Here is a 12,805-nt window from a genome sequence, read left to right on the forward strand (position 1 = left end):
TCCACAAAGCCAGAGGGAGAAGAGAGACGGGTAAGAACACTGGGGAGACTTAGTAACCCCTAATGTTTATGCCTAAGTCTAACTATAGGATTATATCCACAGCTCTATGTCAGTGTTTCCCAGCCTTTTTTCAATGACCCCTTAAAGAAGCTTTTTAGATATTTTTTTCCAATCGTGACCCCCAACTCCCAATGAAATTTTAATACCACAGATAAACTGGGTATCTATTTATGTATATGACTCTACGGAGATCTGCAAACTATTATATCAAGGTTTTTTTCCCCACCTCTCTCCCCTAAAAACCCATTTGTGCCCCATTAGGGGTGATTTCACCCCTGTGAGAATGCATGTTATGTGTGTGTGTATAAAACAAAAGGTCCAGCATATACTTTCTACTTTCTTCATCATGTGTCCTGTGTCCTCAATTTCCACAACAGTCAGGTATTACTTTTACCAGGGGAAAAAATAGGATTTTTTCCCTCTGTGTGTGTATGCATGCACGTGTATATGTGTGCGTGTTTTGGTAGTGCCACAGGAGTAAGATCACACTCATAAATTCAAATGCAAAACAAAAGAAAAGAACAAAAGGAAAAGAAGAAAGTAAAAAGGACTTTGAGAATGCATACACAGCAGGAGAGACGGTTTTGGCCAATACCAATCACAACAGTTCTGATCCAGCTCAACGTACCTGGACTGCAAGGCTACCAGTGATGAGAGACATACTATAGCTCATACAGTCTCGTTTTCTTGCCCTGCTTTTTCTACAAATGCCCATGAGGTACTACTGGGGACAGGACTGAAAGCCGAGCAGACCATCTGTTGAAAAGCACTGTGGGTACACCTGAGAGTGCCAAGAATTACTGGTCTCAAACACAGTCTTCCTCCCACCCAGCACCCACCAGGGTACTGGTGCTGGAAAGCTCACAGGAACCAATGGTTTTGAAAGATTCAGTTCTGTTCAGAAAGACCTGTGACGTCGGAAACCCCACTTCATCCCATGGAGAGGAAATAAAAGTAGGCTTAAAATTGCCAAGTTGGCAACAAAGAACCATCCCCAGCAGGGCTACCAGGGAGAAGGAGAGAAGAAACCAGACACTAAGCATACAACCGAAACCAGAATGAGCCGAGTAATTCTGCAAGTGCCTTTGGCTACATTCCACAGCGTAAAAGGCTGACTTCTCAAGCCTCCTCACCCACGCCCCAGTGGGGTTTATTCCCAAATCAAAGCTGTCCCGAGTGGGAAGAACCCCCAGAATAAAAAAAATCACTATATACAGTTTGACCCTTGAACAACGTGGGTTCGAACTGCGTGGGTCCACTTATACATGGGTTTTTTTTTCCAATAAGTCATACATGATCTGTGGTTGGAACTGCGGATGTGGAAGGCCAACGATGGGACTTGAGATATGTGGATTTTGGTTTCCTTGGTGGGTCCTGGAACCAATCCCCTGTGGATACCGAGGGATGACTGTATATCTGACACAAGTTTCACAAAACAATATTAATACTTAGCCTCACTACATGCAATGCATTCCAATATAATCTCGTCTAGGATAGTCTATTTCATATTTTTTAATGCTGGTCACAGCCCACTAAAATAAGCTCCTTGAGAAAAGGGAACCCTTGTACACTGTTGGTGGGAACGTAAATTCATGCAGCCACTGTGGAAGTAATATGCAGGTTTCTCAAAAACCTAAAAATAAAACTATCATATCACCCAGCAATTCTACTCCTGGGTATATATCCAAAAAAACCAAAAACACTAATGCAAAAAGATACATGCACCCCAATGTTCACAGCAGCATTATCTACAACTGGCAGGATATGGAAGCAACCTAAGTGTCCATCAATAGATGACTGGCTGAAGAAGATGTGGTACATATATACAATGGAATGCTACTCAACCATAAAAAAGAATAAAATTTTGCCATGTGCAGCAAAATGGATGGACTTGGAGGGCATTATGCTAAGTGAAATAAGTCAGAGAAAAAACAAATACTGTATGATATCACTTACATGTGGAATGGAATGTAAAAAATACAACAAACTAGTGGATATAACAAAAAAGAAGCAGACTCACAGATATAGAAAACAAACTAGTGGTCACCAGTGGGGAGAGGGAAGGGGGACGGGCAACATAGGGGTGGGGCAGTAAGAGGTACAAACTATTAGGTATAAAATAAACTACAAGGATATATTGTACAATATATGGGGCATATAGCCAATATTTTCTAATAACTATAAATGGAGTATAACCGTTAAGAATTGTGAGTCGTTATATTGTACACCTGTAACTTATATAATATTATACAACAACTATATTTCAATTTAAAAAATAGACCAAAAAAATAAGCTCCTTGACACTGGTCTTGGCAATGATTTTTTTGGGTATGACACCAAAAGCACAAGGAAAAATAAATAAGTGGGACTATATCAAACTAAAAAGCTTCTGCATAGCAAAAGAAACAGTCAAAAGATGAAAAGGCAATCTACAGAATGGGAGAAAATACTTGCAAACCATATGTCTGATAAGGGGTTAATAACCGAAATACGTAAGGAACTCCTACAACTAACTCAATAGGGAAAAAAAAAACGGATCCAATTAAAACATGGGCAAAAGGCCTGAATAAACATTTTTCCAAAGAAGATTTACAAATTTACAAAAGGCCAACATGTATATGCAAAGGTGTTCAGTATCACTAATTATCATGGAAATACAAATCAAAACCACAATGAGATATCACCTCACACCTGTTGGAAAGGCTACCATGTAAAAGACAAGAGATAACAAGTGTAGGTGAGGATGTGGAGAAAAGGGAACCCTTGGTCACTGTTGCTAAGAATGTAAATTGGTGCAGCCACTGTAGAAAACAGTATGGAGTTTCCTCAGAAATTTAAAAATGGAACTACCATATGATCCAGCAATCCCACTTCTGGGTATATATCCAAAGAGGATGAAGTTATCATCTCAAAGAGATATCTGCACCCCCATGTTCATTGTTCACAATAGCCAAGATAGGGGAGCAACCTAAATGAACATTGATGGATGAATGGATAAAGAAAACATGGCATACACACACACACACACACACACACACACACACACACACACAATGGAACATTATTCAACCACAGAAAAGAAAACATCCTGCCATTTGCAACAACATGGATAGAACTTGAGAGCGTTATGCTAAGGGAAATAAGTCAGACAGAGAAAGACGAATACTGCATGGTCTCACTTATATGTGGAATCTAAAAACATTGAATTCATATAAACAGAGAGTAGAATGGTGGTTGCCAGGGACTAGGGGTGGGAAAAATGGGGAGATGCTGTTCAGAGGGTACAAACTCCCAGTTACAAGGATAGGTTCTGGGGAATCTAACGTACCATATGTTGACTGTTTAACAATATTATATTGTTAGCATTTGAAAGTTGCTAAGAGAGCAAATCTTAACTGTTCTCACCACAGAAAAAAGGTAATTATGCGAGGTAATGGATGTGCTAACTAACCTTATTGTGGTAATCATTTCGTGATACGTGTGTGTACTAAGTCATCACACTGTACACCTTGAACTTACACAGTGTTATTTGTCAATTACATCTCAATAATGCTGGGGCAAAAAACAAACAGGCAAAGGGCAGCCTGTCTCACTTCGCCCCCAGCTTGTAGATTAAAAGATCGTGTGTCTGTCAAGCCAGGTTCTGCCTTCTGGTCAAATTCCACCTCACTCTGTGATCAACACAGCGATGAGTGAGGGAGATGCACAGTCTGGGGAAACCATGGCCAGCAGACCCCAAATGTCCCTCCCACCTTCCACAGCAGCAACCTGCGTTCCTAGCCTTCCTGCAACCCTCCCCACATCCTGAGGTCTCAGCAGCCAGTCTCTCTGGCTCTCACAAAACCATAAAAATAAGGACTCCCCTGGTGGCGCAGTGGTTAAGAATCCTCCTGCTAATGCAGGGGACAGGGGTTCGAGCTCTGATCTAGGAAGATCCCACATGTCGCGGAGCAACTAAGCCTGTGTGCCACAACTACTGAGCCTGTGCTCTAGAGCCCACCAGCCACAGCTACTGAGCCCACGTGCCACAACTACTGAAGCCTGAGTGCCTAGAGCCCGTGCTCCGCAGCTAGAGAAGCCACCGCAATGAGAAGCCCACGCACCACAACGAAGAGTAGCCCCCGCTCACCGCAACTAGAGAAAGCCTGTGCGCAGCAACGAAGACCCAACGCAGCCAAAATAAGTAAGTAAAATATAAATAAATTTATATTAAAAAACCCATAAAAATCAAGCCCAACTCCAATCAGAAAAGCATCAACCCTCTGTTAAGTCTCTGATGTCCCAAATATGTCTGGTGAAGTGGTATGTTTCCAATACAGATTTCACACAGAAGCTTGAGTAACCTTCGTAAAATCAGATCTGATCGTGTCTTCCACTTAAATCACTTTAAGGCCTTAGAAGGGAGAATCACTGCCTACAACAAGGCTTCTGCCAGGGCATACTACAGCCAGTGAGCCAAATGTAGCCAGGCACCTGTTTTTAAATAAAGTTTTATTGGAACATCACCACGGCCGCTTATTCAGCTATTGTCTGTGGCTGCTTTTGCTACGATGACAGAGATGACACAGACCACTTGATCTGCAAAGCCTAAAACATTTACTCTCTGGCCCTTTACAGAAAAAGTGTGCCCATGCCTGGCTTTCCTGTCTCTTTTTTCATCATTGTTGTAAAATATATATAACATAAAATTACCATTTTAAACATTTTTAAGGGTACAATTCAGTGGCATTAAGCACATTCACATTGTTGTGCCAACATGGCCACCATCCATCTCCAGAACTTTTCCACTTCCCAAACTGAAACTCTACCCAGTAAACACTAACTCCTCATTCCCCTCCTCTAGCCCCTGGCAACCTCTATTCTACTTTCTCTCTCTGTGAATTTGCCTATTCTAGGCACCGCACATCAGTTCAATCATACCATAGTTGTCCTTTCGTGTCTGGCTTAGTTCACTTAGCATAACGTTTTCAAGGTTCATCCATGTTGTAGCAGGTGTCAGAATTTCATTCCTTTTTATGGCTGAATAATATTTCATTGTACGGATGGACCACACTGTGTTCATCCCTTCATCTGCTGATGGACACTCGGGTTGTTTCACCTTTTGGCTGTTGTGAACAGTGCTGCCACCTGCCTAACCCAGGAGTCTCTTCTTGCATCACCTGCCTGCTCCCTTAGCCACAGAGGCCTTCCGTCAGTTCCTCCAATGGGTCATGCTCCCTTCCTGAAACACCTCCCACCCCTTCCACCATCTTAATCCCTAATTAACCTTCAGTCCAAACAGTTCTTCTGGAAGCCACGCCGACCAAACCCTCCCCAGTCCCCCCACTCAGCTCCCTGCCAGTGCAAACTCAATCAGCTCCACAAGCTCTGACAGCATCCTGCACTTTCTCCTGATAGCCTGTAACACTGTTCGTAAATGCTGGACATAAGATTATAACACCTGGGGCTTCCCTGGTGGCGCAGTGGTTGAGAGTCCGCCTGCCGATGCAGCGGACACGGGTTCGTGCCCCGGTCCGGGAAGATCCCACATGCCGCGGAGCGGCTGGGCCCATGAGCCATGGCCGCTGGGCCTGTGGGTCTGGAGCCTGTGCGTCTGGAGCCTGTGCTCCGCAACGGGAGAGGCCACAACAGTGAGAGGCGTGCGTACCGCAAAAAAAAAAAAAAAAAAGATTACAACACCTATGTGTGGTTACTGGATTAGTGTCAGTCTTCACGAGGCCAAGGGCTATGTCTTTTTCCTTTCCATTGTACCCTGCCGACTAGCCCAGAGTCTAGAACACAACACATTTCATCAATTCTAAGATGCACACAGGATGTATCTTACGATCAACGTCTTAGATTCACCCGCATATGGTAGTGAGAGCTCACGAAACACCGGCTAAATCGTTGAAATGGAAATGCAGTGAACCGTTCCCCAGTGGTTGCCCCACCTCAGAGCTCCCAGAACCGGGGTCCACGCCTTTCACACACGACAGTTCCCAAATTTAGACTCTTCCCCGCATCTCCTCATAGGATTATCCATAACCATTTTATCTTCTATGCCTCAGATGCAATTTTGTTAAAGGTAAATATTTAAAACGTGCTACTCACTCCTGTGACCCTGTTTAGCATTTCTTCCATTTTTAATACACTGAGACCTCAAAAACCTGCAAGGGACCCAGGTCACAGTCAGCCTCTGAGGGGCCCTGGAGGGAGCTGCCCCATTTCTCTCATTAGCCAGCATACAGCCACAGATGCCGTGTCGCCCTCTGCTGGCAGCAAGTCCCACCTACGCCCCCCCACCCCCCCACCGCCCCCACCCCCCCACCCCCGCAAGTCAGAGCCAGGCACAACCCATGTCAACTTTCAGGATTTTTCTCCCCTGGGTGCCTGTGGCCCCACCTGCAGCTTCTGTGGGACGACCTTTGCTCTGACAGTCCACTCATCCGCTCCCTGAGGCCCCTCCCACCCCCAGCAGACCTGGGCATGTATCTCAGGTATAAACACAGAGCAAGTCCCAGGCACAGGGTCGGTCAGGGCAGCACCATCCAGCACCGCAGCCACGTGACACAGGCAGCCAGTCCACACTTGGAAGGTGGCCAGTACGAACTGAGCTGAGCTGCTGGTGTGAAATACCCTCCAGATTTCAAAGACTCAGAGTGGAGAAAAGAATGCAAAGTATTTCCGTAATAATACTTTACACTGATTCTACTGTGAAATGATCACGTTTTACTATATTGGGTTAAATGACATATCATGAAAGTTAATATCACTCGTTTCTTTTGACTCTTTTAAGGCAGCTACTAGAAACCGTAAGGTCGCGTATGCAGCTGGCGTCCTATTTCTAGGGGCAGCACTAGGATAGACTCTGCAGGGACTGGCAAGTTTTCCTGTAAAGGGCCAGACGGTAAAGATTGCGGCTTTTCGGGCCACCCTCAACTCGGCCATTGTAGCAGGAAAGCATCCACAGACAAAGCAGAACGGAACGAATCTGGATGCGTTGCAATAAATTCAGATTTGGCTCCTGGGCTATAGTTTTCCGACCCCTACTTTACAGCATTAATAGTATTAAAAGCGGTCATTTCTGGGAAATTCTGGACCAGCCATTAGGGAAAATCCACCTTTCATTCAACTGGAGGAGGGAAATACAAGTTGATTTGAAGCTTCCCTGACTGGGAGGCTCAGCTGCCCCCGGGAACCCACCAAATGCACTCACTTGGGCGTGTGGGCCTCGTCTACGCGGTGACCCAGCTGGAACTCGTGGGACTTGCTCCGATGCAGGGCCGTGAAACCCGGGATCAGGTGGATCAGCTTCCGGGAGGAGGGCGGCGGGGTCCCCGGGGGCTTCAGCTTGTTCTTCCTCCTCATGGGTGGCGTGCCGGGCGGGGTCACGGTGGTGACGATGTTGGGGGTGCGCGGCGGGGTGCGGACCGTGTGCCGCTGCCGGGGCGACGGAGGCAGGGACCGGTGGCCCGACTCCAGTGGCAGGGGCGGGCACAGGCCCGGGTAGGCGTCCACAGTGAGCCTGTCCACGTGGGTGTACACGGGGGGCCCCGGGCTGGGGCTGGCGTGACAGTAGTGCTGGACGCACTTGGACTGGACCCTGGGGCTCTGGGAGAGGTGGGTGCGGATCCACGGGGTCGGCTCCGGGGGGCACACGGGGTTGTTCTCCTTCCCCGTCTCCGTGGTGGGCCACTGGATGGTCCAGTCTTGTTTGGAAAGGTTGCCTCCTGAGTTGGGACAAAGGAGCAGAGACGACAGATGAGCCATGAGAAAGTGGGTGAATTACACTGTAGGCACATTACCGTAGACGCGCGTTACACTGTATACACCGTGCACCGTGCGTGTGCTGATTACATCGTGCTCTGTACGCATATTTACATAAATTATGCACGGTATGGCTGTGTGCACATTTACATAAATTATGCGCGATATGCTGTACGCATATTTACATAAATTCAACCACACCCACTTGGCCCCTCCAAAAAGAATGAAACCCTTTAGTTGACCGTCTCACCATAATCCCCATTCAACAGCCTTGCCCTCCACTGTCCAAGGTTGGGGAGCCCACAGCTCAAATGTCCAAGGAAAGAGCATGGCAGGTGTGGGGAGAGGCGAGGAGGCTGGTAGGGACAAAAGCATAGAGGTAGAAAGGAGATTTTCTTGTCTTACAAGTTTATTAGAAAAAATGGAGCACTAAAAAAAATCCTACTGCCTGAATGCAGCTGGAGGTGTTTTTCAGCCCTGATATAAGCTAAGTCAGAAAATAAAACTAAATCCTATAGTTCACTAACATTTTTCACTCATTTGATGTATGAAGAGTGCAAATACGTATTTGGTCTACACATACAGACTCTCAGGCTACAACGTGCAGTCCTACATCCTCTACACTAAGAGATGTACAAGCGTAAGGGTCGAATACTGAGACCAAACGTTCAGGCCCCAAAACCATCTAAGTCAGGGCAGGCACTTTCCTGGGTCCCTTTTCCGGTGTCTTCTCGAAGGCAGTATATGGTGACAATGGCAAAACTGGCTCAGGAGGCTGAAGGGACAGGTGAGGGCAGACCTCCAGGCCCATGTGGATTTTATACCAAGTTCAACAGGAAGCCATTGAAGGTTTTGATCTAAAGTTCATTTCTCTAGTTAGCATCTATCACCATACAAAGATATCACGTTATTATTGACTATATTCCCCACGCTGTAACTAGACTTATCGTGGTGATCGTTTTGTAATATATAGAAATTTCAAATCACCATGCTGTATACCAGGAAGTAACAGAGTGGTGTAGGTCAATTATACTTCAAAAGACAAACAAGCTTACAGAAAAAGAGATCAGATTTGTCATTACCAGAGATAGGGGTGCGGAGGAGGGGAACTGGATGAAGGTTGACGAGAGGTACAAACTTCCAATTATAACATAAATAAGTACTAGGGATGTGCTGTACCACATGATTAATATAACTAATACTGCCATTTGTTACACAGGGAAGTGGTTAGGAGAGTAGATCCTAAGAGTTCTCATCACAAGGAAAAAACTAGTTCTTTTTCTTTTCTTTTGTATCTATATGAGATGATGGAAGTTCACTAAACCTATGTAGTCATCACTTCATCATGTATGTAAGTCAAACCGTTATGCTGGACACCTTAAACATACACAGTGCTGTATGCCAATTATTTCTCAACAAAACGGGAAGATATATATATAGAGAGAGAGAGAGGTAATAGAGGATAGATAGACAAATAGATAATAGATGATAGATAGATAGAGGCTGCTGCTTGGACAAGGAGAACCCAGTTAAAGGGTATCACAGGGCTCCCGCTGAGAGAGGATGCTGGCTTCCACTTGGGTGGTGGCAGCACAGATGGAGACAAGTCAGTAGGTATCAAGAGAGGACCACGGGGCTTCCCTGGTGGCACAGTGGTTAAGAATCCACCTGCCAATGCAGGGGACACGGGTTCAAGCCCTGGTCCGGGAAGATCCCACATGCCGCAGAGCAACGAAGCCCATGTGCCACACCTACTGAGCCTGCGCGCTAGAGCCCGCGAGCCACAACTGCTGAGACCGCGAGCCACAACTACTGAGCCTCCACTCTAGAGCCCCTGCTCCACAACAAGAGAAGCCACCGCAATGAGAAGCCCGCACACCACAAAGAAGAGTAACCCCCGCTCGTCGCAACTAGAGAAAGCCCGCACGCAGCAACAAAGACCCAACGCAGCCAAAAATAAATAAATAAATATATTTATTTTCTAAAAGAGAGAGAGGACCACGTGGCAGGACCTGGCAGAAGGCGATCGAGTGGGCCCTCCCATCAGAGGCCAAGCTGAAATAAATTCCAACTCATGGCCGACTGGCAATAACAATAATAATTACTATAAGGACCATGACAAGAACTAATTTATAGAGTATTTGACAGTTTACAAAGTGCTTTCATGAACACTGACTCACTGCCCCTTTTTTAATTAAAAACAACTCATTTTGTTGTTACATATTCATTATAGAAAAATTAGGAAATTCGGATAAGGAAAAAGGCAATGTTGTTCTACAGCCGAGCCATCCTGCCTATTAACGCTCGGCTGTGGAGCCTGCCAGCTGGTTTGCTGTGCTTTTTTTTTTTTTTAAGAAACACCATAAGATCTTATTTAATGGTTTGTCATCTGTTTTCTTCATTTGTTATATTGAGACTGTTCCACATCTTACTTAATTTTCATAAATCTGTGTGCAAAGGGCCATTTTGATCTCTACTTTGTAGATGAGGAAATGTATGTGCAGAGATGAAGATGTTTCCAAGGTTACAGCAGAGATGGGAGCTGGCCTCTGGGATTCAAACCCAGGATCTTGGCCAACTCAACAACGAGGGCACAGGGCCTCTAGGACAGTGGGACCTGCATTCACCGAAGACCCTGGATTGTCATAATCCGCAAAATGGAAGCAGGAGCTGGAGCAACGGCTACTTCTGGCAAGAGTCTCCCTTTTCCTTCCTCCCAGACTTTGCCAGAACATTCTACCCAAATCACCATCACTATGGTGTGTCGATTCTCAAATATTTACACATACACATTAGTCCAGGGTCTAAGAGAGCCAGCTCTGGAGTCAGATGACTTGGCCCTAATTCTGGCTCTCCTACTTCCTGGCTGTGTGACCTTGGACACTCATCAAACTTCTCTGAGTCTTAGCTTTATCAGCAGTGAAACAGGAAAATAGTAGACTTGCTCCGGGGGAATATTATGAGGATCAAATGCAATAACACAAGCAGTGTGCTGAGCCCAGCACCTGGCACACAGCAGGCCCTCCATCAACGTTAGCTGATTGTACTGTAATTCTCAACACCATGGTGATGCGTTGCTACCTCCCGTTTAAGGCATACGCACCTGTGCTGAGAGCTGAACACGGCACCAGGTGACGTCACCTCCCTGTGTACCTCTCGGAAGGTGATGTTCAGAGAGGCTGAATAGCTCTGAGAGCTGCAGGCAGACAGAGAATCAAGCCCAGATCAGCTTGATTCACCCAGCAAGCTCTGGACTGATGTATTTGCTCAGGAAATACAAGCACATTGGCAAATGAGCCTAAGTAAAACATGTGTAAGAAAGTAAATCTATTTTTTTAAGTTATCTTAATCACATACCACACTCCAAGGCCACAGGGAAGTACTTTGGGCATTATCGCTAGAGCTCATGCTCCCTTGAGTGAAGTGAAAAGAATATGGGACTGCGACTCAGAGAGATCCAGCTTAGAACTCTGGTTCCACTGCTGATCAGCTCTGTGATCTTGGGCCAGTTACTTGACTTCTCTGAGACTCTGGGGGTTTGTAAAATGAGAATGAATAATCATGGCTCCCTTGGAGGGTGCAGTGAGGATTAAACACATTCATTCATTCATTCACCCAAGTATATTTCACAAATATTTGAACTCTTCTTGTATACCAGGCACTGTTCTAGGCACCGGGATACAGCAATGAACAAAAGAGACAAAAGTTCCTGTCCTCACAGAGCTCATGTTCTTGGTAAGGAAACAGAGAAGAAAAGGAGATGAACAAAAAAAGTAACATTATATTACTTATAAGACGTCATATATAATACAATGCCTGTAATATGTCAGTGATAATAAATGCTAGGGAGGAAAAGAAAGCTGGACGTGGGCACCAAAAAGGAGTATTGGGGCTACTTCAATCAGAAAAGGATGCAGACGTGACAGTGGGCATTTGAGCAAATACCAGAGTGAAGCAAGCAGCGAGTTAATGAGACACAATGAGTCGAGCTGTCAGCACAGAGCCTGGACCACATGATGATGCAGACAAATGGGCGGGTGCTTGAGGATGAGTGAGACGTCTGTTCTGGATGCCTGGGACTCATCCAGCCTGCTCCCCAGGCACTCGCTATACCAGCGCCTGGCGTCGGGCGTCTGTCTCCCCTGTCCTCGAGATGCTCACAGGCCAGTGGGAAGATCAACGATGAAATAAGCACTCACTGCAATTGCATTCCCAGGTATAGACCCAAAGGAATTGAAAGCAGCACTCAAATGTCTGTATGTGAATGTTCACAGCAATGCTAGTCACAACAGCCAAAAGGTAGAAACAACCCAAATGCCCATCGACTGACAAATGGATAAAGTAAAGGTGGTGCGTCCATACAACGGCATATGATTCCAGCATCAAAAAGAATGAACTACTGATACAGGCTGCAATTGCATGAACCTCAAAACCACGATGTCAAGTGGAATCAGCCGAACATGAAACGTCACATAATGTATGATTACATTTATACGAAATGTCCAGAACAGGCAAATCGATAAAGACAGAAATCAGACTAGTGGGTGCCAGGGGCTGGGGTGGGGGGAAGAAGGAACGGGGGCAACGGCTTAATGAGTACAGAGTTTCCTTTTCGGGTGATAGAAGTGTTTTGGAACTCAATAGAGGTGATGGTTGCACAACGTTGTGAACGCACTAAATGCTGTGGAATCGTTCACTTTTAAATGGTTAATTGTATGTTCTGTGAGTTTCACCCTGCTTAAATAAATGTAAGTACTCACAATATGGAACCAGGAATCCAATGTTAGAGAAAGTGCAGGTGAGTGAGAGCAGAGGGGAGGAGGCCAGCTTTCTGGGGAGGGATGGGGAAAGGCATCCCGGAGGAGCAGACACCTAAGCTCAGATCTTGAGGATGAAGGAGAACATCCTAGGAAAGGGGCAGAGTGGAGGGTGTAGGAGGAAGGATGAGGACAAAGGGAACAAGGGCCAGGAGACGGCAGAACGTGGTGAGTCTGGACTG

At 45.8% G+C, this 12,805-nt stretch overlaps 1 protein-coding gene across 1 annotated transcript in view; it reads right to left on the reverse strand.

The window, feature by feature from the left end:
- KSR2 (kinase suppressor of ras 2) overlaps window positions 1-12,805 on the reverse strand; it is a 402,202-nt gene that overhangs the window by 241,945 nt on the left and 147,452 nt on the right. The window contains exon 4 of the mRNA XM_027124708.1: window positions 7,256-7,769. Coding sequence (XP_026980509.1) covers window positions 7,256-7,769 — 514 coding nt within the window. The remainder of the gene's footprint in view (window positions 1-7,255; window positions 7,770-12,805) is intronic.

The sequence above is a fragment of the Aethalodelphis obliquidens genome, unplaced genomic scaffold, assembly GCF_003676395.1.
Source record: "Aethalodelphis obliquidens isolate GAN/ISIS:26980383/991018 unplaced genomic scaffold, ASM367639v1 scaffold28, whole genome shotgun sequence".
Lineage (NCBI taxonomy): Eukaryota > Metazoa > Chordata > Mammalia > Artiodactyla > Delphinidae > Aethalodelphis > Aethalodelphis obliquidens.